This window comes from Haemorhous mexicanus, chromosome 14 (assembly GCF_027477595.1).
Source record: "Haemorhous mexicanus isolate bHaeMex1 chromosome 14, bHaeMex1.pri, whole genome shotgun sequence".
Lineage (NCBI taxonomy): Eukaryota > Metazoa > Chordata > Aves > Passeriformes > Fringillidae > Haemorhous > Haemorhous mexicanus.
In genome coordinates, this window is record NC_082354.1 from 12023837 (window position 1) to 12044656 (window position 20820).

The window sequence follows — 20820 nt, forward strand, 5'->3', positions numbered from 1 at the left end:
AAATCTCATATTTTTATTTTGCTTATCTTATTATTTTATTCATAATTATTTTTTTCAAGTTTGCAGTTGGCCTCCCACTCCATTGGGGGAGTCACTGTATAAACAAAGAAAAAAAATCCAGTCAGTTGATATCCTGTCTGATTTTGCTTGCAGATGCTGAGCTGTCACTGCTCATCACTGTGCCAGTAGTCAAGGTTGTGCCAACAGCCCAATGTTTCCAACACAATGTGTGTGAAAAAGGCCACACACATAATTATTCATTTCTTTAGCTGTACTGTTACACCTGTGTGTGCTGCTGCATTTGGAGAAGTGTCCAGGTGCCAAGACATTCTGTGCTCTGTTGTGTCCTGTCTCCATGCTGTAGCATGTTGGTATCTTTGTGACTGTTGTGCTTTAGCCCCAGCAACTCAGCCCTACAACAGCCACTCCCTCACTCTCCCCTGCTGGGACTGGAGAGAGAATCCCAGGGTAAATGTGAGAAAACTTTTGGGTTGAAATCAATACAATTTAATAGGTAAAGCAATGTCATGCACACAAGCAAAGCAAAACAAGGAATTTATTCCCCAGGGCAGGCAGGTGTTTAGCACCCCAGAGCAGCAGGGCCCTGTCACATGTAATGGTGACAAGAAGGCAAATGCCATCACTCTGAATGCCCCCCTTCCTCCTTCTGCCCCAGATTTCTGTGCTGAGGATGAGGCCCCATGGTCTGGGACATCCCTGGGGTCAGTTGGGTTCAGCTGCCCTGGCTGTGTCCCCTCCCAGCTCCTTGTGCACCCCCAGCCCCTGGCTGCTGGGGTGGGCTGAGGAGCAGGGAAGGCTCTGGGTAAGACCTGCTCAGTGCTAAAGGAAGCATCTCTGAGTTATCAGCACTGCTTCAAGCACAAATCCAAACCACAGCTCTATAGCAGCTGCTAGGATGAAAATTAACTCTACCTCAGCTCAGAGCAGGGTGCTCTTAGAGGGAATTGTAGCACTCTCAGTCAGAGCAGGGAACCCTGGCTGTGCAGACAAAGCTGCCTGATCTTGCTTTCTAACCACCCATCCAGAGCCAAGGTGGCATTCCAGCTTCAAAATTTTGTGGTGGTTGTTCCTTTTGGCCTCTGAGATTCAAGGATCTGGTGTTAATTAGTGAACTAAATGTCTGACTTGTATTCATGATGAATTCATTCATGCTTATACACTCTCAGGAATATGTAACTGTGCACTTCTGCTGGGGCTTCCAGGTATCACTCATCTAACAAGGCATTTGTGATCCACACAGTAGCTCTGGTGCAAATGAGATGATTTGAGTGGTCTAGCTCAGAGTTAGGATGGAGACACTGTGGTAACCATCAAGCTGTCTATGTACAGACCTGACAGAGGTGTGGAGGAATTGTTTGCTGGTTCACTCCAGCAGCCAAACTGCTTTCCATCATTTCAGTTCAGTGAAAAGAATGTTACAAAAGCTTAAATTAAAAAGATGTCAATCGTCTTCTTGCTTCCTTCCTTGCAGCCTTGGCCTGTGAAGATCTTACAGAATGTCTGTCCTCCTCTGATTCTCTCCCCCACGTGCCTGCTTGTCACCACCCCACCTTGCAGTTCTTGTCTTTGGTGCCAGTTTCTGCTGTCATGAACCATCTCTGCTCCCTGATGCTGCTGGGCCACTGCCTTAAAGTACAGATACTCCATTGGTGCAAAACAGCATTAGCTCAGATAATCTTATTTTAGATGATCCTGTTTTAGAGAGGTATTTGTGTCTGGAATCCCAGAGAAGTAGGATCCCTTTTTAGTAGTTGCTCATGCTAGAGCAAAAGGTCAGGAGTTGCCCTTGGGACAGAAAAGGCTCAGGAACTGCTCTGAGCACAAGGATGATCTCCCTTGGCTCCAAGAGTTCTCCATGTGCTTCAAGACCATCCTAGTTCAGGAGCTGCCTAACTCGAGGCTCTAGAGGGAGCAGAGCAGGAACAGCAGGAGGTTCCTTTAGGATAGAAGAAGGGAGGGAAACCATCAAACTTCACACACAGCTCCCTCTGCAAGCACAGAGGCTGCCTCTGGCCTTCCCTGATCAGGAGTCAGAATTGCAGAATTGCAGAAATGCCCAGGGGCAGTGGGAACTCAGGGTGAGCCAGCCAGACACTGTTTCAACTGGAAAGGAGCTGGCCTTGTTTTTATTTGTTGTGTGTACAGGCAGTAGATACTGACAAATAGGCTTTGGGACTTCACATGAAGAGAGATTTCCTGAGCTCCCTGCCAAAGGCAGCCTCTGAGACCACAAAGCCTGTGTTTTATTTGCTTCTTTATAGCCAAAAGATGGCTGTCTGGCTTTATGGCATTTTGATCTTCAGAGTGAAAAATTGTAACAATTTCTCCCAGAATTTTCTGTTTGCCTCCTCCTTTTTTTTTTTTCTTTTTATTTAAATGCATTTTGAATTCTAGGCCATTAAATGTCTTTATTATCTCTTGTCCTGAGAACTTTCATTGTATCTGAAGATTCTTCCCCACCCCCCCCACTATTTAAGCAGCTCTTTAACCAAAAGTTGAGGGATAAGTGACTGTTTTGGAAAAACCTTGAAAAAAGAGAAAGCTTTAGATATAGGCTAAAGCTCCATGTTTCAGTTCTGGTGTTCAGTTCTCTATTGCTTAACCTCATTTTTCCTGCAATAGTCAGACAGCTTAGTTTGGTGTAAATGCCTCCAGACTCTTTTTTTTCAGGCCCGGGGTGTAATGATCCTTCCCAGTTTCTGAGAATAACCTACTGGCAATCACTGCAACTCAAATATGGGGGCAAGGCAGATATGCAGATTACTCCTGTGACATTTCAGAGTTTTTTTTGTGATTTACCTTCTCTGTGTTTCTAGCGCTTGTGTCAGTCCATACAGCTCCAGCATGCTGGTCCCCTGCAGCAGAGGTGATACTTCACTCTCCCACTGGGCTCATGAAGCTTTGCAGGAGCTCAGTGTGACCATGGTGATTCCACAGGTAAAGAAGCTCATGGCTGATGGATTCATAACCTGGCTCTTGTTAGAAATCCAGTAATTTGCCCTGCTACTCAATGATAGAGCCAGGAGAACCAGTGAATTTACCCAAATCCCAGCCCAACAGTCTCCATCTGCTAGAATGTGTTCAAAAGACAAGCTCGGTCTCATAGATTTTGCTGTCTAAACTAATATTTGTCACCTTCAGAATTTGCAGATATTGGCAATTTCCATGAAGTTTTCTCAGGCTCACAGTCCTTCAAGCCCCTGTAGAGCACGCTGAAGCCAGCTGATGGCAAACCTCTTTCCTTTGCCACCTTCTGCTGATCCCTACAGAGCAGCCCATAGGCTCTGCACACCCCAGGTCAGATCCCAGTCATCTAACTTTATGCTTGAAGGCTCCAGGGGAAACAAAATTAATTAGGAATTTGGAGGGGGGGTAAAAAGCACATACACAGGCTGGAAAACAGTGGCTAAATATGCCCACCTCCCAATCTGGGATGGAAGATTGCACTTACGTGTTGAATTTACCACTTGGAGGGACAGAGACAGTGAGCTTGACTTTTATTCCCATACTTGACTCTCTGACACCTCGACTCTGCTGGCATGAGGCATGTCTGCTGTTCAGTGATAGTGGCTTGACATTTCCTGTTGCTTTGCCTTGAGACCATTTCCAGAGGCTGTGATGCACTCTGGGAGCAGCTCCCAGCTGGCAAAGGCAGCCTTTGGTACATCCCTGATGATCTTTAAATGCATGTTCCTCCTCCTCCACAACTACTTGAAATGTATCCCTGTCAAGTGGATCTGAGGGTGTCTCCTGCTGCTGGCAACTGGTTCCTTTGGTGTGGTTGCTGGAAGGCTTTGCTATTCTTTTTCTTCTTTTTAGGAAGAGTGGGAGAAGAACCTCATTCCAGCTGTTTCCTGAAATTTCCCCAGTGTGTTGGTGTGAAGAGAAAGAATTACTACATGGGAAAAGCTTACTCCTATGCTAATGTCAAGTGGTGGAATTTAGCTGGGTCATTTATTGGCCATTCCTTTAACATGGAGACAGTCTGGGGCCAAAATCTTGCTGTGGCTTAGATCATGGCTATGTTAGAGCCAGTCTTGATTTGGGCAAATTTCTGTCACATTTCTCTGCAAATGCACTGTAAAATCTGTGATAAATTATGATTAGGGATGAGCTATCAAGAACCATTTTTCTTGGCTTTTGGCTAGCAGGTTACAGATATTTGCTGTATGGTCTGAGCTGATGCAAACTTGCAGCAGAGACCTTGCACAGACAGCAGCTACCCAAGATCCTGCAAACAAGCAGAGCAGAGTAACTGGGTGCATGAGGACAGCCTGAAGTGGCACAAAACCAAGTTAATCTGTCTAGTGTGGGTGCCAAGTGTTCCAGAGCTCTGGTAGCTGGGACTTCACTTTGGCCTCCTGAGCTGAGTACAAACCAAAGCTGCCCTGCTGCTGGTACCTGCCTCAGGTTTAAGGCACCAGGTCTGTGCTACAGTCAGTCCCCACATGCAGGGACACCACAGTTCCCCAGTGCTAAAGCAGCAAATGGCAGGAGTGCAGGGAGGGGAGATGGGGCAGCAGGGACAGAGGAATTGACTCTCTCAGTTTCTGGACTGCTAACAGAGAGCATATGAATTTTTCCCATTTACCCTTCCCCCTTCTTATCCTCTTGGCTTCTCACACAATTACAGAATGAGTCTGTGTGACTGTATGAAAGGCATTTCCTCCTCTTACTTTTTTTTTTTTAAAGTCTGCTTCAGCCCACCAGCTGCTTTCCATTAGTGTTGCACACACACTCACTAGGAGGGCAGGACATAATGCTTCAGGCACTGTTGAACAGCAGAAATCCTTCAGAACTGCTGTCAGGCAGAGGCTTCTCAAAGCAGATTGTAGCAAACAAGAGTTCAGCACATTGGGACCTGTCTTCTGGAGAGCCTTCACGGAGGAGCCAAGGTGTGGGGACAGAGGGGGGTCGGGGGCATTGTCTGAATGCAAGGTGTGAGAGCTGGGGACACATCTCTCCATGGGGATGGTTGTTGCTCTGGATATTTTCTCAAGGTTAGGAGCTGAATGCTGTCTGTTGCTATGGGGAATTATGACCCCTGCTTGATTCTGAGAGAATATTTTTTTTATATTAAATATTATCTAGATGCTTATCCAGACTTCCTGGTGGATACTACTGCTGTATTTATTATTTGTGATCCTTGCAAAAAGACCTTAAACTTTCTTGAACTATCCCTCCTTCAGTGGAAATTACAAGATCAATATTCTTTAACTTCATGAACTCTTCCCCTCCCCACTACCAGTGGAGAAAGTAGCAAGAATCCTGGTGTAAACTGCTGTTTGTGCCACTCTTTTACAGCTACATTAAACAGTCATGGGAAGGACCACATGGGAGTGACCCCATGGGAGATACCAGCTAGGGGCTGGCAAAAAAACCCTGGGAATTCCCTCCTAGAAACACTCCATTGTAGAAGAGCACAGTGGGATCAGCTGCTCAAGGTCAGATCCTGGTTCCCCCTCTCATGTTGGATTGCACCCTCTTTCAACAAAGCTGTTTTGTTGAATCCCACACTGTTCAGCATGTTCTGTGACTGTGGGCCTTGAAGTGCAGCTCACTCATCTCATGGAGAGCAAAGGGAGCTTTGGTTGCTGAGTTTCTGATATACTCAAGGGATGTGAAAATTGAATAGAAATCCTGCTGGCTTTGCTATTGCTATGATTGACTCTGAAATCCTGTTCAGTGAAGTTGCAGAGGGTAAACTTTACTTCACTTAGCTGTTATTGGAGTAATGAATTCATTGATAGCTTGTTGGGCTCCCAGAGAGGAAAGCCATCAACTACATTTGGTCAGAACAAAATCCTTTAATGTGCTTTAATAAGAGAGAAGAAAATTTAACCTCTCATTCACCTTTTGCTGTAGAATGTAATCTGAATATTAAACTATCCTGCATTCTGTGTTTGTTTGAACCTTGGTTTTCAGGAGAAATAGAGGGGCTTTCTCTGAGGTCCTGTAGTAGCTTGAAGTGTGGTCTGGGGGAGGCTGGCTGCAGGGTGGTGACCTGGAGGACCAGATGGGGTCCACAGGCTCCACTTTCCTGTGCTGATGCCTCTTGCTGTGGAAAGTGTGTGCCCTGAAATCTGGACCATAAGCTTGATTTCAAATAATTTTTGTAGCATGGAGGAAATTGGTCTTTAAAAGCTCCAGGCAAAAATTTCACCTCTTTCTCTTGGCTGCTTGCTACTGTCTGTCTTCTATAGGCCATGAAGATGCTAACTGAATGCAGTGCCTTGCATTCTTGAGGCTTTATTTCCTCAAGCATTTATTTGATAAGAAAGAGGCTGTTCAGGGTTCAGCACCTCCTTTGATCTCTCTGTCATAAGGCCTTGTGGAATGCTTATGCAGAACCATGACTGAAGCTGAAGCACTGAAGGTGGGCTAGGAGCTTGCCTGCTGTGCAGTTTCCAAGTCTTCTGCTCCACTGGAGAGCCAGCAAGGAGGCTGTGTCCCTTTTCTGAGGCTGAGCAGAGAGCATTTCTCCTGGACCTTTGTTGAAGGCAGGAAACTCGAGTCCTGTACAAAGCTAACTTCCCAGGAGTCCTTAAATACACAAACCAAGCAGTGAAAGGGAATTGTCTTTTATTCATTTGGTGAGATTCTCTCACCCCTCTACCCCCCATGTACATATTAAGTCATGTGTTCAGCTCAGCAAAGCAAATGGTCAGAACACCACCCTGGAACTTTATTTCTTTTTTTCTCTGTTTCTTTTCCCTATCACTGCCCTCCCATAGAGTACTCCAAGTATTTGTCCACTTGGTTCAGTTTGCAAAGGGGAGACAAGGACATTTCTCCTGTTCCTGGAGATTTCTTATTACTTTTCAGACTCATTAGTTCCTGTAATGAGTTGAAGGGCTCTGAGTGAATGCAGCACAGTGGGGTTATCAATGGAAATGTTTTATGGGATGGCAGAGAGAGCCTGGAACTAAACATCAAACCAAGTGAGGGTAGTGGTGACTAAGTTCCAATCTCTGTTTTGAAGGTAAAGCAAACCCTGCAACTTTGTGGGAGTTTAACTGCTTTAAAGCACACCCCAGCAAAGTGAATGGGGGTCTAATAATGTCAGAATTATTTTTGTGATTGCATCTACATAGGAAGCCACTCTTTGCAAGTAATTAATTAATTCACATTTGTGGTAATCCAGCCCATCATGCTGTGCAGGGAGAGGCAAACACTGTACTTTTGGTAAACTTTCAGTCTTTTCCATGGCCCTACATAGGAATTGATGCAGTGGATTTACTGGCCATGGCTGAGTCTGGCTTTTGAGGGGGGTGGCAGATTCAACATCTTGTGTGCCCTGTACCTCTGCAGCAGGAGGTCTGTGCACATACTGGGATTGCAAATACTGTTAGAGAGAGGATTAAGAACATATTAGAAAGGTGTAGACTGGGGAAATGTACCCACTCTTCCACACTGAGGAGAAGTCTCCTGCATCCCCTGCAAGCATCTCCTCCCAGCTGTCCTGTGGCACCTCAGGAGTGTCAGAAATACTGCTCTAAAGAGCCACTTATTTAACCTGATATTTTCATCACTGGAAATCAATACACAGACAGTATTTGCTGAAAACTTTGTCTCTAATGGTGTGATGCTCTGGGAGAGCTCACAGGGGGTTAGCACAGCTGATTGCACTGGATGCACAGGGTATTGATACGTCCTGACACTGTGTCTGTCTGCTGTTATTGAGGCCTGGCAGTGGTGGATGTCTGGAGCTTCGATTGCTTAATGCCTGTGCACTCACACGTGTTTGTATTGATGGGGTTTTGTCCTCTTTTTCTCCATGACACTGACCTCCAGGCTAGGGTGTGTGGCTCACAACATTTGCTAACTCTTCTCTGTAAAGTACAACTCACTGCCACCAGAGTTTGAAGTCTAAATGCCACCTAATTGCTGACTTTCCTCCAGGTATGTCATCAGGTTTTTAATGATGGAACCTCCACTTTGCTGGTGGAATATATACACCATATATTATATGGGTTTTTTCCCATAATTCAGCCACTTCAACTGACTCAAAGCTTGAGAAAATCTATGATGTTCAGTTCACTGGAAAAAGATTATGAGGTTCTAAATGGGGCACCCTTGTAGTTGACATTTGAGCTCCATGTGCCCCAGAGAACTCAACTATAAAATTGAGTTAATGCTGGAGCTGATGTGACTGTGAAGAAACTGCCTCAGAGCTGAGCTGCTTTGCAGTTGTAGCTCTACTTGTGTAAAAGATATACCAGTTGGAAATAAATGCTTGCAGTGACAGTAAACACTGCAGTCAAAATATCTTCAAAGGCTGGAAGGATTCTGAGTGAGCAGCTGAGATCATTGAGTTAAATAAATGTTGAACTGATGCAAACAAATCTGGATTTGAAAGCATCAATTTTCTCTTGCTTTGGTTTAAGTGAAGGTGGAAAAAGCAGAAGTTAGATATCTAGATGAGCCAAATTCCAGGTCCACTCACATTCTGTGAAAATAAACTCGAGTCTGGAGACTTGTCAGTTTATCCTTGTTAATTTGTTGAATGCTTTCTCAATATTTTATTTCAAATGCATTTCCCTTTACCTCAGAAAAATTTAATAGAGTGTGTATGGTGTATAAAGTCGAGAGAAAAAATTGGAACCAAATTTCTTTTTAATATAAGGAAAGAGTCTGTAAGAAAGTCTACTGATGACTGCTTTAAATAAAGTGTGCAGGAAATACAAACATTTTCATAGATCATTGATGAGACAAGGGGAAAAACCGCTGAATGGTTATGATCATCCTGAAGGAAACTTAGAAATCTTTTTTTTTATTGCTTGTCAATATTGTCTGACAATTGTTTCAAGAACAACCTCAGTGCATCTCAGTTAGGAAAGATGTAATCAGTCCCGGTTGTTGCAATGAATTTTTCATTAGTTTTTAACCAGCAGAAGTGAGATTATTTGGAACTAGATTGTGCTGCTGCTCTCCTGTGCCCAGTGCTCCCAGGGGATCTGTTTGACTGCACTTTGCTTCTCTTTTAGACCTCCCCAATTCCTCCCCAGAGCCCAGCAGCTTTACAGTTGCCATGTCTGTGTGGCCAGTGCAGGGAATGCTTCACTCCATGGCCTCTTTTGTCACAGGAGCCCTCCTGTTCTACCTCCATGAGCTGCTCCTTTCTTTCCTCTGACACACACACCTCTGCCTCTGAGTTTGTGCACCTCCTCTTCTAAGGCTGTCTGAGGATGTGGGCTCATAGAAAGGTCCCAGTGCTTTTGGGCACGACAGATTTTAGAGTATGTGGGTGATGCAGAAGAAATGGAAGAGTTTAGTGATTGGCCAAGTTGGTACAGAATCACAGTCTTGTTTGCTGTTGAGATACTTGACTTGGCTGTACTGTTACACCACTGAAGTGTGGAAAACTGTTAGATGAGATCTATGCAGAAAAGAGAGCAGGATTTGGTTGTACAGATTCTTCTCTTTGACTCCTGACAGCACATGGGAACCTCTACTCATATAAAAGTATCACTGAGGTACCTTCCATAGCAAAGGACAGTATTTATGAGCTGCCCTGCTAAACTGTCACATTTCCATTGTTGCTTGACATTTGTAACTCCTGTGGTCTGCTGCTTCATTCCTTTGTCTGTGACAGACACCCGTTTGGAAAATACAAAGTGGAGCCAGTTACCACTGAATGATCTCAAACTAGGCTGGACTTCTGTTTTCATCAGGGAGGAAGATGATGCCATCTGCTAATTTGGTTGATCAATAGCCCTGCTGGCGATAAGGTTTCAGAGCTTGTGGTTAAAAGCTGATTGCACTGCATCCAAAATAAATTTGATCTATTGGTTTCCACAAATGTAGCATAGCCTGGAATGATGTTTCAGTGCTGATGCTTAACTGGTTTTAATGATGATGACAGACTAGACTGGTGCCTGCTGTGAGCACGCTGTAATGCATGAACCCTGGGCAGCTGAGCACTTCTGGTTTTTACAGTAGTGTGGAGCTGTCACTCCCTAGCAAAGGTTCATTATTCTAAGACTGGAAAGCATTGCAGTGTTTGCTGAGCAAGTGTAGTGACATCTTTCCTAAAAGCAAGCTTTGATTCTGGTCTCTTAGCAAGACAGAGGTGCTAACAATGATTAGACTGGATTATTAGTTGTGGCTGGAGAAGTAAGTGTCACTGAAAAAATGAAAAATTCAGTGGCCAAAGTGCACAAAAGTGTGCAAGGTATGTTTGTGATAGCCATTTGGGCATGTAGTTTTAGAAAGGATCCAGCTATGTTCTTTCTTCATGCTGGGTGGGACCATGTTCTGCTGGGGAGATGGACTAAAATTAAACTGACCCTTTCATCTCTGTTTCAGTGAGTATATAATGGCCACGAGGCCCACAGAGGTCACTCAGCCACCTGGAGACACAGTGGAAGAGTTCACAGGTAAGCAGATGTTCTCTGAATGTACAGCTGAGTTGGGAGATTTGTTTTCCTCAATTAGTCAGGTCTGTAGTGACCTGTTTTGCAGTGTTGTTTTCTGGGGCCTTCTTTTGCAGTGTAAAGAAAATTCTGTGTGTCTCTGTCAGCTGTCAGTATTATGGAAAAGATGATTTAATGTGCAATGCTGGAGTGACATATCCTGTTGGAGAATATTCCTTTTGATTCCGACCTGGATTTTAAAAGCAGGATGTTAGAGCTTGAAGGGCTGATTGTTGTGCCTGCATTGATGGATCCTGCAGAGGTGGGAGCTGAGCCTGGTAACAATCCTCTGTCTGGGGGAGCTGTGTCAGACCCCCAGCAGCCTCTCTCTTTCTCTGCCTCTGGCCACAGGCAGCCATTTGTTACTTATTCTTTAATCTGGTGACATGGTCTGATGCAAGCAGTGTGAGGGGATGGAATAATAGGCAAGAGAGTAAAATATCTTGCTTCTGCCAGACTTGTTTACATTAAAGGATTTCCCCTTTGCCAGTTTGAATATGGGGAATAACATCATGCCTGAAGCATCCCTGGAGAAGTGGCTGTCACACCATTTGATTTTTCTCTCTTTTCTTTGGCTAATGTTTTGCAATCATCTTAAGTGTTTGTGTTTTAAAGGTCATCTTGCTTTATCCTTTAGAAATACATTTGCCACTATCAAAATATTGTTAGAAAAGATAAGCAAATGGCAACAAGACTCTTAGTTGAACTCTGCTTGGCAGATGGATAGAGGTGAAGAAAGTGTAATGATAGATGCTCAGCACTCTCTTGTTTCTTAGATTTACAGTCTAGTTTGTCACACAGTCTGGTGCTATCCCAGCAATATGGTAAGCTTGTGGGAAGCCCATGCATGAAAATTTTGTATTCAGGTTCACTAAAAGATTCAGAAAAGAGATCAAATTCTGACTTGGGTGATAAGAAAAGCAGGACCTGGCTCATGATCTGAAGTGTTGGCTCTAAATCCACCAGGAATATTTCTGACCCTAAATGAGCATTTTAAATAGTTAAAGGCTGCTGTGCTGTCGCCAAGGAGTTCAGGAGACACTTGGCTGGACCTGGACAAAGCCATTTTAGATCTTCTGTTTACTTCCAAAGGTAATGAAGAATTGCCTCAGCTCTCCCTCTTCATAATTAGCTCATGATGTAAAGGCTCTAGGAGGGTAAAATCCCCACCTTCACAGCCCAGTCAGTTACTCTGATTTCTTGGGGTTTGCCTTCTTGTCTGTAGTGCAAGGCTTCCAGTGCATGCTGCTCCTTCTCTGTGGCAGGAACCAAAAACTGTCAGCACCCAAGGCTGGTGGTACTGAATTCCATGATTTTATTGCCTGTCTGCCAATAGCTGGTATTTGCATGAACAATCAGGACACTTTCTGAGAATCTTGACTATAGGTTGGGATTTTTTTTCCAGGTGTTTTTAACGTTGAAACTATCTAGTCCTTGGATTTGAGGGAAACAAAAGATAGAAAATACTTCCTGAATGCACCCTAGGAAGTCAGAGACCTTAGGAGATCCCCAAATGAATGGTTTAATTTGAATATGATCACTGACCTCCCAAATCAGATGTTCCCTATGCTTTTTGCAATTGCAATTTTTGCACTGGAAGAAGAAACCTTTTATTTTCTGTCTTGTTATAGGGAAGAACTATTCAAAGAGCAGAAAGTCCTGAGTTAATTCTCTCTGTGCACAGGAGACACAATGAAACAGGCAATAAAAATACAGCAAAAAATACAGAATTCAGAAACTTTACAGAGAAAGGAAAATGCTTGTTCCTGCTTCTTTTCTGTTATAGTTGGCTAAAACATAGCATAAGCAGCTAATTTTTGGAAAGGCTTTTCCTTTTTATGGCAGTAACCTAGAAATTTAGTATTTTAATTTTAATGCCATAAAACTGAAGAATGGCAACCATAAGATTTCAAAAATCACCAGTGGATGAAGCGGGAATAGGCATAGTTGATTGAGCTTGGATTTTTGTTATGCAATGATTTTTCTTCCATTTTAAGTATTAAGGTCCTCTTGTATTTTATCAGTTCAAGTATCAAGTACCAATTTATTGTTATGTTGGGCTGCTTCAGAGTGCACTGAGGTGGAGGCTCCTTTAGCTTAAAGGTGGCATCCTTTTAGTGGTGTGCAAAACCAGAGCAGAGCTGTTCCCAGCAGGAAGCAAACAAGAGCATTGTCTTTCTGAGCCATCTCTTTTTTTGCTGAGTGCTCCCTCATAGAACAGTCCCACAGTTTTCATCTGCATCCAGCCCTGAGTGCCTGGTAGTGATTTGATCTTTTTTTACATAATAATGTGGCAAGTGCCAGTCTCTGGAACTGCAGGGAAACTTGCTGTCTTCTCATTCATCTGAGGCAACAGAATGTTTGCAGCTGAGCAGAGCATGGTTGAAGAGGAGTTATTGCTGGAGGGGATGTACCCCACACATCAGTAATAAATTAGAGTCTAGAGGAGGCACTGAAGTGACTGATGTGTCTGCATCAGATCCTCTCTGTTGCACAATGGTACAAGTGTTGTCCCATGCCAGCTGGGGATTTCTCCTTGGCAGTGTTTGGAAATCCTTTCTGTAGCCTCCATTCCACAGTTAGCACCACTTCTGATCTAGAGAAGTGTTTGGAGCAGTACCTTGGCAATGTTTGCTTTTGTGGCAAGACTTATGTCTGTTTCTCTCAAACATCCTTAGGATCACTTCTTATTGTGTGGTGGGTTTTTTGGTGTGGGTTTTGGTTTGGTTTGGGTTTTTTAACACTCTCCCAGTCCTCTGGAAACACCAGCATCTAATGAAGCTCATCAATAATGCCTGCACTAGAATCCAGCTTGCTTTCTGTCTGTACAGCTGACAGTTCACCAATGTACATGTCCTTGTTTCTCATTTAGAGAGCTTTGCAGTTGCAGAGCTCTTTGCCTGTCTCAAAGTTTGTAATGTCATTCTTTGAGTCATTGACTGTGTAAGAAGACATTGCAGAACTGATAATTTTGGGGACTGCTTTCATTAAACTCATTAAACTTTTGTTTTGCCTATCTAAGACAAACCAGATCAGCTTTGACAAGTTTCCTGGAAGAATACCACACAGATTGTCTAGTTGTGGATAGGAGAGACAGGAATGGTCAGGATGTGTTTCTAAAGGCTCTGAAGCTCACACACAATGCTTGTTCAACTGGAGAGGCTCTGTGTGCCTGCTGTGTGACCTGTGTTCTCCTGCCAGTTCTTGCTACAGCTGCAGCATGAAGCTCATTGAGCCCTCTGGGAGCCTTAACAAATCCCAAACCCTTGGGATCAGCTCTGTTGCCTGGGCCACAGCAACACAACCTGTGTGTTTTCTGTGGCTGCCTCATTCACTCATTGCCTGATAAGCAGCAGTAGAAGATAAAAAGGCCTTCCACTGATAAACCCTCCCCAAGAGCAGCCACATCCCCCTGTTATTGTGAGACTGCAGTGAGAGCTCACTTTCCATGGTTTGAAAGATGCTTTGGTCTCAGGAGCAGCCCAGGTCACTTGGAGAGCAGCTGCAGGTCTTTGGGGGCTCTGCACAGGGGTGGGGACACTGTGGCAATGTCCTTGTGTGTCCTGACACGTGGTGCTGGCACTGGGCTGAGGAGCAGGGAGGAGACAGGGGGAGTAGATCTCAGTATCATTGTTTGTTTCTCAAAGTGGCCACTGTCTGCTGCAGCTGTGTGTGGCAGTTTCAGCCCAGATAAGGCCCATTGGCAGAGGTCCCTGCACGTACAGGGCACACGTTGAGACAGAGCATCACCAACTAAATCATTGCTGCGAGAGAAAATAATTGTCTTGAAATAATGCCCTGCTTATGCAGGAATCCTCCAGCTGTGGGCACGTGTTATGCCAACTGCTGTAAAGTATTAATTGAACAATGAAGCTGGCTCAGCTAAGCAATGATGTTATTGCTCTGAGTATGTATTTAAGTCAATCACAGGGGTCTTAGTACAATAGCTTGGCCCAAACCACTCAAAGTGACCCCTCAGTGTAAGGGTCAGGGACAAAATGCAGGACTTGTGTGCTGAAAGAAAATATACATAAGAATGTTGAATTATCTTAGATCTTATTAATAATAAAAGACCAGTGATGTTGCATGGTGGGTTTTTTACTTGTTTTTGTATTTTCATTTGGACTATGGAAAATCTGAAACCAAATTATCAGTTTTCAATTGTGTTCTTAGGGCTGCTCTGTTTGGGGCTTTCGTGTCCTGCAAGACAATGTCTTAATTTAAGTTTGCTTCTTTGTCCCTGAAGGAGTTGTTGATTTTATTGTGCGACAGTTGTTTAATGTGGAAACATATATTTTGGTTTTGGAGTTTATTAATTCTTTTTCCAGTTTCAATCTTTTTGCCCACGTTGAATGTCCTTCAGGTGCTGTCTCCTTAGAGCACTGAATGAAGAGTAAGCAGAGCTAAACCAAACTGAATACAGAACATTAATACCTAAGGACAGTGACAGCAATTTTTATTGAAAATACACCAAGCATGATCCCTGTTCAGTTGTAGATAGATACATTCTCTACATAAAGAATATTTTTGCATAGACTGGAACCTAGATAGGCACCACTATTGTCAGCTTAATGCCAGTGTTGCTCTATAGGAACCAAATGTAAGAATTGAAGCTTCACCTTTCACTGGACTCCAGCACTGAATTATTTACAGAGGAGCTGACTGAAACTGAATGGGCTGCTCCAGCTTTGAGGCTTCCTCCAGGATTTAAGAGATAACATTACCCAAGGTAAGCAATACCACCAACTTTCCTAAATTTTCTTCTTTTTTTCATGCTGCAGGAAAGAAAAAATCCAAATTTCAGACTTTCAAGAACTTCTTTGCCAAGAAGAAAAGGAAAGAACCTCCACCTCCCAGGGGAGAGAGTAATTTAAAACCTTGCCAGTCCAGCTGCGATGTCAGCATCGCTGTGCTCAACACTGCTGCACTTCATTCACCGGGGGAGGCTGGGTAAGCTGCCAGGGAAGGAAAATAAATAAAAGTGGACCTCTCACAGCAGTAGGATGAAAGCATGAGTTGGCCCCTTAGGAGCAGCCTCTGTCCAAATTTGTGCAAAACAAGCCCTAATGCTGATGAAGGAATTCCAGGAATTTCCTCTTTCTTTGCTAGTGCTTGGAGAGTCAGCCTGGAAAGGAGGGGGAGGGCAGCCGGGGCAGGGGTGATCCAACCTCTCAGTCTAAGAGCCCAGATAGCCCAGATTGCTTTGATTGTTTTTAGTGTTTGAAATCTGCCTAGGAGGGTCTGATCAGCAGCACCTCTACAAGAAGAGGATGGTGACTGAGTACTGAGTACAGAGAAGACTGTGAAGCTGTGTGGGTGTTTTCAGCATCAGTGATGCCCTCTGTCATGGCTGCAGTAAAGAGAAAAGTATTTCTGGTATATTATCAGTGCGTGATTGCTTCTTTAACTCTCTTACCTAGCCCTTTAGGCACCGATAACAACCAAAGGGCCCTGGTTTTTTGTCAGCCACCCCTGGAGGGCTGTGCATGTAAATGAGGTTTGCCAGTCCTTAGCAGCATTTCTCAGCTCCCTGAATGGTGTTAGTTCAAAAGCATGTCCTTTTCTCAGTCAGTGTGATACAGGCTGTCAGCACTGCCAGCACTGTGTCACTAATAATCTTTAGACCAACAAACTACACAACTACTGCCCCTAGAGTCCCATCATTTCTTCTGTTTGGTGGGAAGCTTGAATGTTGATACACAGGAATGAATTGAGCATTTGTATAGGGAAATCAGTGTGGACAGGCAATGGCTGAAACATCTGGGCTTTAGTTAGTGCATCCTTAGCTTCAGCAGAAATATACACACACATACACATATGCATATACATATACATATACTTATACTGCCTGGAATTACAGAGGAATGTAGATTTGCACATAAGAGACTGATCTGTACTAAAGCTGCAGTTAATTCTATATTTAATCCTATGGTTGGTTTTTTTTTTTTTTTTTTTTTTTTTTTAATGCTGGTGACTGCCAGAAGAAAATACAGTAATTCTCTTGCCAACACATCTGATACATATGCAGAGAGGGAAAAAAAGACAGAAATCTTGAACTGGCAGTCTCAAGAACAAAGAGACCTCAGCCCTTATGGGTAAAGAATCCCCAGATGGAAAGCCAAATACATCTTAATGCACATGCATTCTTTGCAATAAATAAAATATGCCAGCTAATAGTGAACATACATTGCAGTAAATAAAAGCTGCATGACTGTTTTTCTTCATGCAGTAAAATTGTGTCCTGCCCATATGGAGTACCCCTTGTACTGAAAAGGACTATAAAATCAAACACAAAAGGATGGGATGGCTTCATTAATGATGAAATAGGGCAAGTGCCTTGCTTGTGTGTAGAGCTGCTGTCCTGTAGACTTACACAGACATTAACCATGGTGTATAATGGGAGGAAGCACAAACTCTGACCTGTGCTGTGAGAGAAACAGCTCTGATTGCCTTCAACACAACATAAACTTAGAGCAAATTTATTTTGCCCTGCTGTGAGGCTGTGTATAACTGCAGACTGACTGACTACACCTTTGGGGCAACAGAAGGGTTAGTTCAGCAGCTAGGGGAGGTGTCTCTGGAGATGTGAAGAAGGGGGATGCAGGAGGAAAAAGAGTAATTTGTTTGGGGTTTTTTACATAGTGCATTTACTTAATGAATGTTCAGTCTTTCTCAGCTTCTAAATAAAGAGAAAATCTATGGTTAGCAAACAGCCTATTTTACTTCCTTGCAGAAGAACTTTGACATACTGAGTTTCTCATGTCAGAGTTGTGTTCCTAATCATCCTCTGTTCCCCAGAGCTAAACTTTCAGAGGCAAAGCATTGCCTGTGCAGCATCTGAGCCAAGGAATCCTTGTAATTTGTATTTGTTAATAGTCTCATGGCCAACAATGAGAAAATATTCTATGATGCTTTCCAGTTCAAGACTGGGATGAAATCCTGGTAGAGGCTATCCTTGTTGTCTTTTGGACAAAGAAATGTGCAAATAGTACCTGCCAATGCTGGTGGAACTTGGTTAATAAATGATTTGGAGCCTTCCTTGTTTTGCCACTGAAGTGCAAAATTTGGTCTGCATAACTTAATAGCCCAAGCCCAATCAATCTCAGCTAATTACAACTCAGTTAAGAGCTGCTGTGGGAACTCATCACTGCTTCACTGGGCTGACACCCAGTGAGCACAGAAACAGAGCAGGAATGTCTTACCTAGGCACTTTAACCTGGCCATTGATGGGTCTGTAACTGTAGCCATGAGCACTTGTCCCATTTACATTTTTTAATACACTTGGGATCTGATCATATTTAGGATATGGGTGAATGCAACTGGTTTTATTGCTGGACACGAGAGGATTTGGGTCAAGTTTGTTAACATATCAAAGTTAAATTTTCTGCCCACATTTACAAGAAGGGAAAAAACAATCCACCATCTTCGGCAGGTATGACACACACCAGGCTGCAAAAGCTCTATCCTGAATGTCTCATGTTATCCACACTGCCACCAAAGAAGGACAGGGGACTCCTGTGGTCCCTTTCTGCAATGTAGACCTTTTTTAGGGTGGTTTGCATCCACCTAACTCCTAACATGGGACCTCATCACACTGGACTCCCCCTCTAGTCAGCAAGCTGACTTGTGTGTTCAGTGCAGATGCTGAGTGCACTGCAAAGGGACATCTGCATTTGATCAAATGTGTTCCTCCTCTCTTCTGAGTATAAAAGAAGCAAACAGTGACTGTCTTAAACATGCATAAATCTGAGGTGAAGCATGATGCATCCCACTCTGGCCTCTTTGTCATCCTTCTGTCCTGGTGGTGTGGGGATGTACCCAGTGCATGACCACTCATCCTCCTTCCATTCCAGGCCCAAGGGTAGCATGGGAAACAAAGCCTTGTCCCATGACAGTGTCTTCATTTTGGAGTCTGCACCAGGAAACGTGACAGGTCATGTCTTGTCTCAGGAAAACAGACCTGGAAGAGTGAAAGCTTTACAGGTGAGAACATCATCCCCTCATCAGTAGTGCTGCTTTTTGTCATCTGTCTCCCAGGAAAGACTGTTGCTTGATTCCTTTTGCTGTGTGCCTTAGGATTTTGCTGACTGAAGTGTCTAAAGCCACATTTGCTACTTTTGCATCTACTCTGCCTCTTGGAAGCTGAATTTTTGAGCAGTCCTGGTGCTTTCAGCCTTGCCCAGGTCTCATAGTGTGTGATGTGAATCCAGTTCATGAACTCTCGGAAGCTTTCTTTATTAAGTGTGTCCTCTTCCAAGGGGATTTATGTTCTTTACTTCATAGCTACTGATTTTGTGTTAAAGCTAATAATTTATACTGTAGTGAGTCCCTTACACTGTTATTCTTGATACATTATTTGTGTTACTCTTTTTGGCAGTTCTGGCTCAGATGTTTTCACTATACATGGTAGTGCCAGCGGCTGTGGAAAAGTGTGTGGGATGATGGATATGTCAGGATGCTCTGACAGCTTTATTTATATGTTTATTCTCCTGATCTCTGCCAGCAAAAGATACTGTATTCTGCTGGGTCATTTCCTTCTTCCAAGGCAATACTGAACCCTCCTTGACAGCTCCCTTATGAACTGTTGATTATATTAATTGCATTTCACCAGCAGCCCAGCTTGGAACACTCAGATAAAAGTTTAAGGTTTTTCCAGAGACTGAATAAAACTGCTTGATAAGGAGCCAAAGGTCATTGAAATTCCTCCTTTGCTCAGTGTGAGCTTCATGTTGCAGAAGACAATTGAGTCACATGTAGAGTAATAGAAGATGCACAGAGGGACTTGTTCCTTTCTAAGACTGCAAAACAGGCAAAGCTGTTCTATAATTAAAGGAGTAGCAGAAGAAAACATGTTTGTATATTACAGAGCATTGTTGGGGGGAAAAGCTCTTTTCATGCTGTTTGCAGTCCACTGTGCCCTCTCCCCATCCATCATCCTGCATAGCAATGTAATACTGCCAGCACTATTTTTGTAGCTCTGACAGACAGGCTTTTTCTGTGAGCTTGCTTCTTGTCAGAATAAAAGCCAAGCACTAATAAAAGCAGGTACTTTCTTAGCAATGTAAATTAACTTCTACCAGTAGAAGACAGAATGCAAATTCAGTTTCCCCCACACCACTTTGCTGTCTGCATGTAATAAATTTAATAATAAATCTAAGACAGACAGGAAGTTGTGAAGAGACCAAAGCAAAATTGACTTTCTGTCTTTTCCTTCCCATTAAGTGCACACTTACATTGTTTGCCTTGTGTTGCCCCTATATCACAGTATTGCAATATAATGCCCATAAATTGCAAAAGGAAGCTGTTGGAACTGGGGCACTGGTGTTCTAGACATTGTGCTACCCTGTGTGGCAGCTAGATCTATAGGAATTATAGATTCATCTTGCTGAATAAGAGTTGCAGCTTCTTAGGTCTATTTTACAGAGGTGTAAATGACTGCATAGATTGCAAGAAAACACAAAGCTAGGCTTAAAATTACCCAATATGGTTTAATAAGCAAAGAAACAGAAAAATTAAGTCTGCATGTTTATCTTGGAAATATTCTGTTGAGAATATTTTTCAGTTTTCAGTTGAAGGACAAAGTTTGTGTTCAGACCTTGTTTCTATTCCAGCTTTGTCACAGCTGACAGACTTAAGCCAAGAATTTTAGTAATGGTGTTTCCTGAGATCTGAACATTTTTAGTTTGAGGGAACATCTGGCTGCTTGTGAGTTTGCAGACTTTGTTGTATTTTTCTAGGGTCAGGGCCGGCCAGAGCATTCTTTTGTGCAATCCTGGAAAAGAATCCCCACACTCCTTTACAAACAAAGTTGTTCCTGGCTGCTGTTACCATTCTTGCTGTAGACATGACCAGGATGTGATGGTGGGGGAAATTAACAAGCAATTCATTAGGGTGGACCAGAAATGAAATTAATTTGGTATTGTATAAAAATCGTGACTCAGCTAATTGTGTGGGAGAGGGTTGTAACAAGCTCTCAAATTTGGAGGGGCTTTGTGAGGGAAAGGTGACTCCATGAACCTGGGATTGGGAATGCTGACTGGCAATACTTTGTGTGACTAAGTACCTAAATTTATGTGACTAAAGAATTAAATCTGGACTCTTGAAAGTTTTTAATTTAAATGGAGTTAATCTGTAGTAAATTTTCTGGAATGGTGAAATTTCCGTCTCCTTGTGTTAAATTACTGAAGAAAACAGATTTTAATTTTAATTTTATACCAATGCCAGTTTTAATTATGGGTCCTTGATGAATGTAGCTGGATAAAATTTTATTAATGGCTCTTTTCTTTAAATTGTCTGTTACTTCAAGTTTTTCTGTTGACTAAAAGATTCTGCATATCTCATAGGAGCATCTGAGTTGCAATGTCCAGAACCTCTTTAAATTTTA

The 20820-nt window shown here is 43.1% G+C and overlaps 1 protein-coding gene across 4 annotated transcripts in view; it reads left to right on the forward strand.

Moving 5' to 3' along the window:
* Nucleotides 1-20820, forward strand: part of KIAA1210 (KIAA1210 ortholog) — a 50488-nt gene that overhangs the window by 17430 nt on the left and 12238 nt on the right. For 3 of the 4 annotated variants that reach the window (XM_059859308.1, XM_059859305.1, XM_059859306.1), the window contains exons 2-4: nucleotides 10330-10400; nucleotides 15218-15386; nucleotides 18290-18419. In XM_059859308.1, the coding sequence (XP_059715291.1) occupies nucleotides 10330-10400; nucleotides 15218-15386; nucleotides 18290-18419 (370 nt within the window). Of the gene's footprint in view, nucleotides 1-4731; nucleotides 4917-10329; nucleotides 10401-15217; nucleotides 15387-18289; nucleotides 18420-20820 lie in introns of those variants that run through there. The other variant, XM_059859309.1, reaches the window with a different exon arrangement.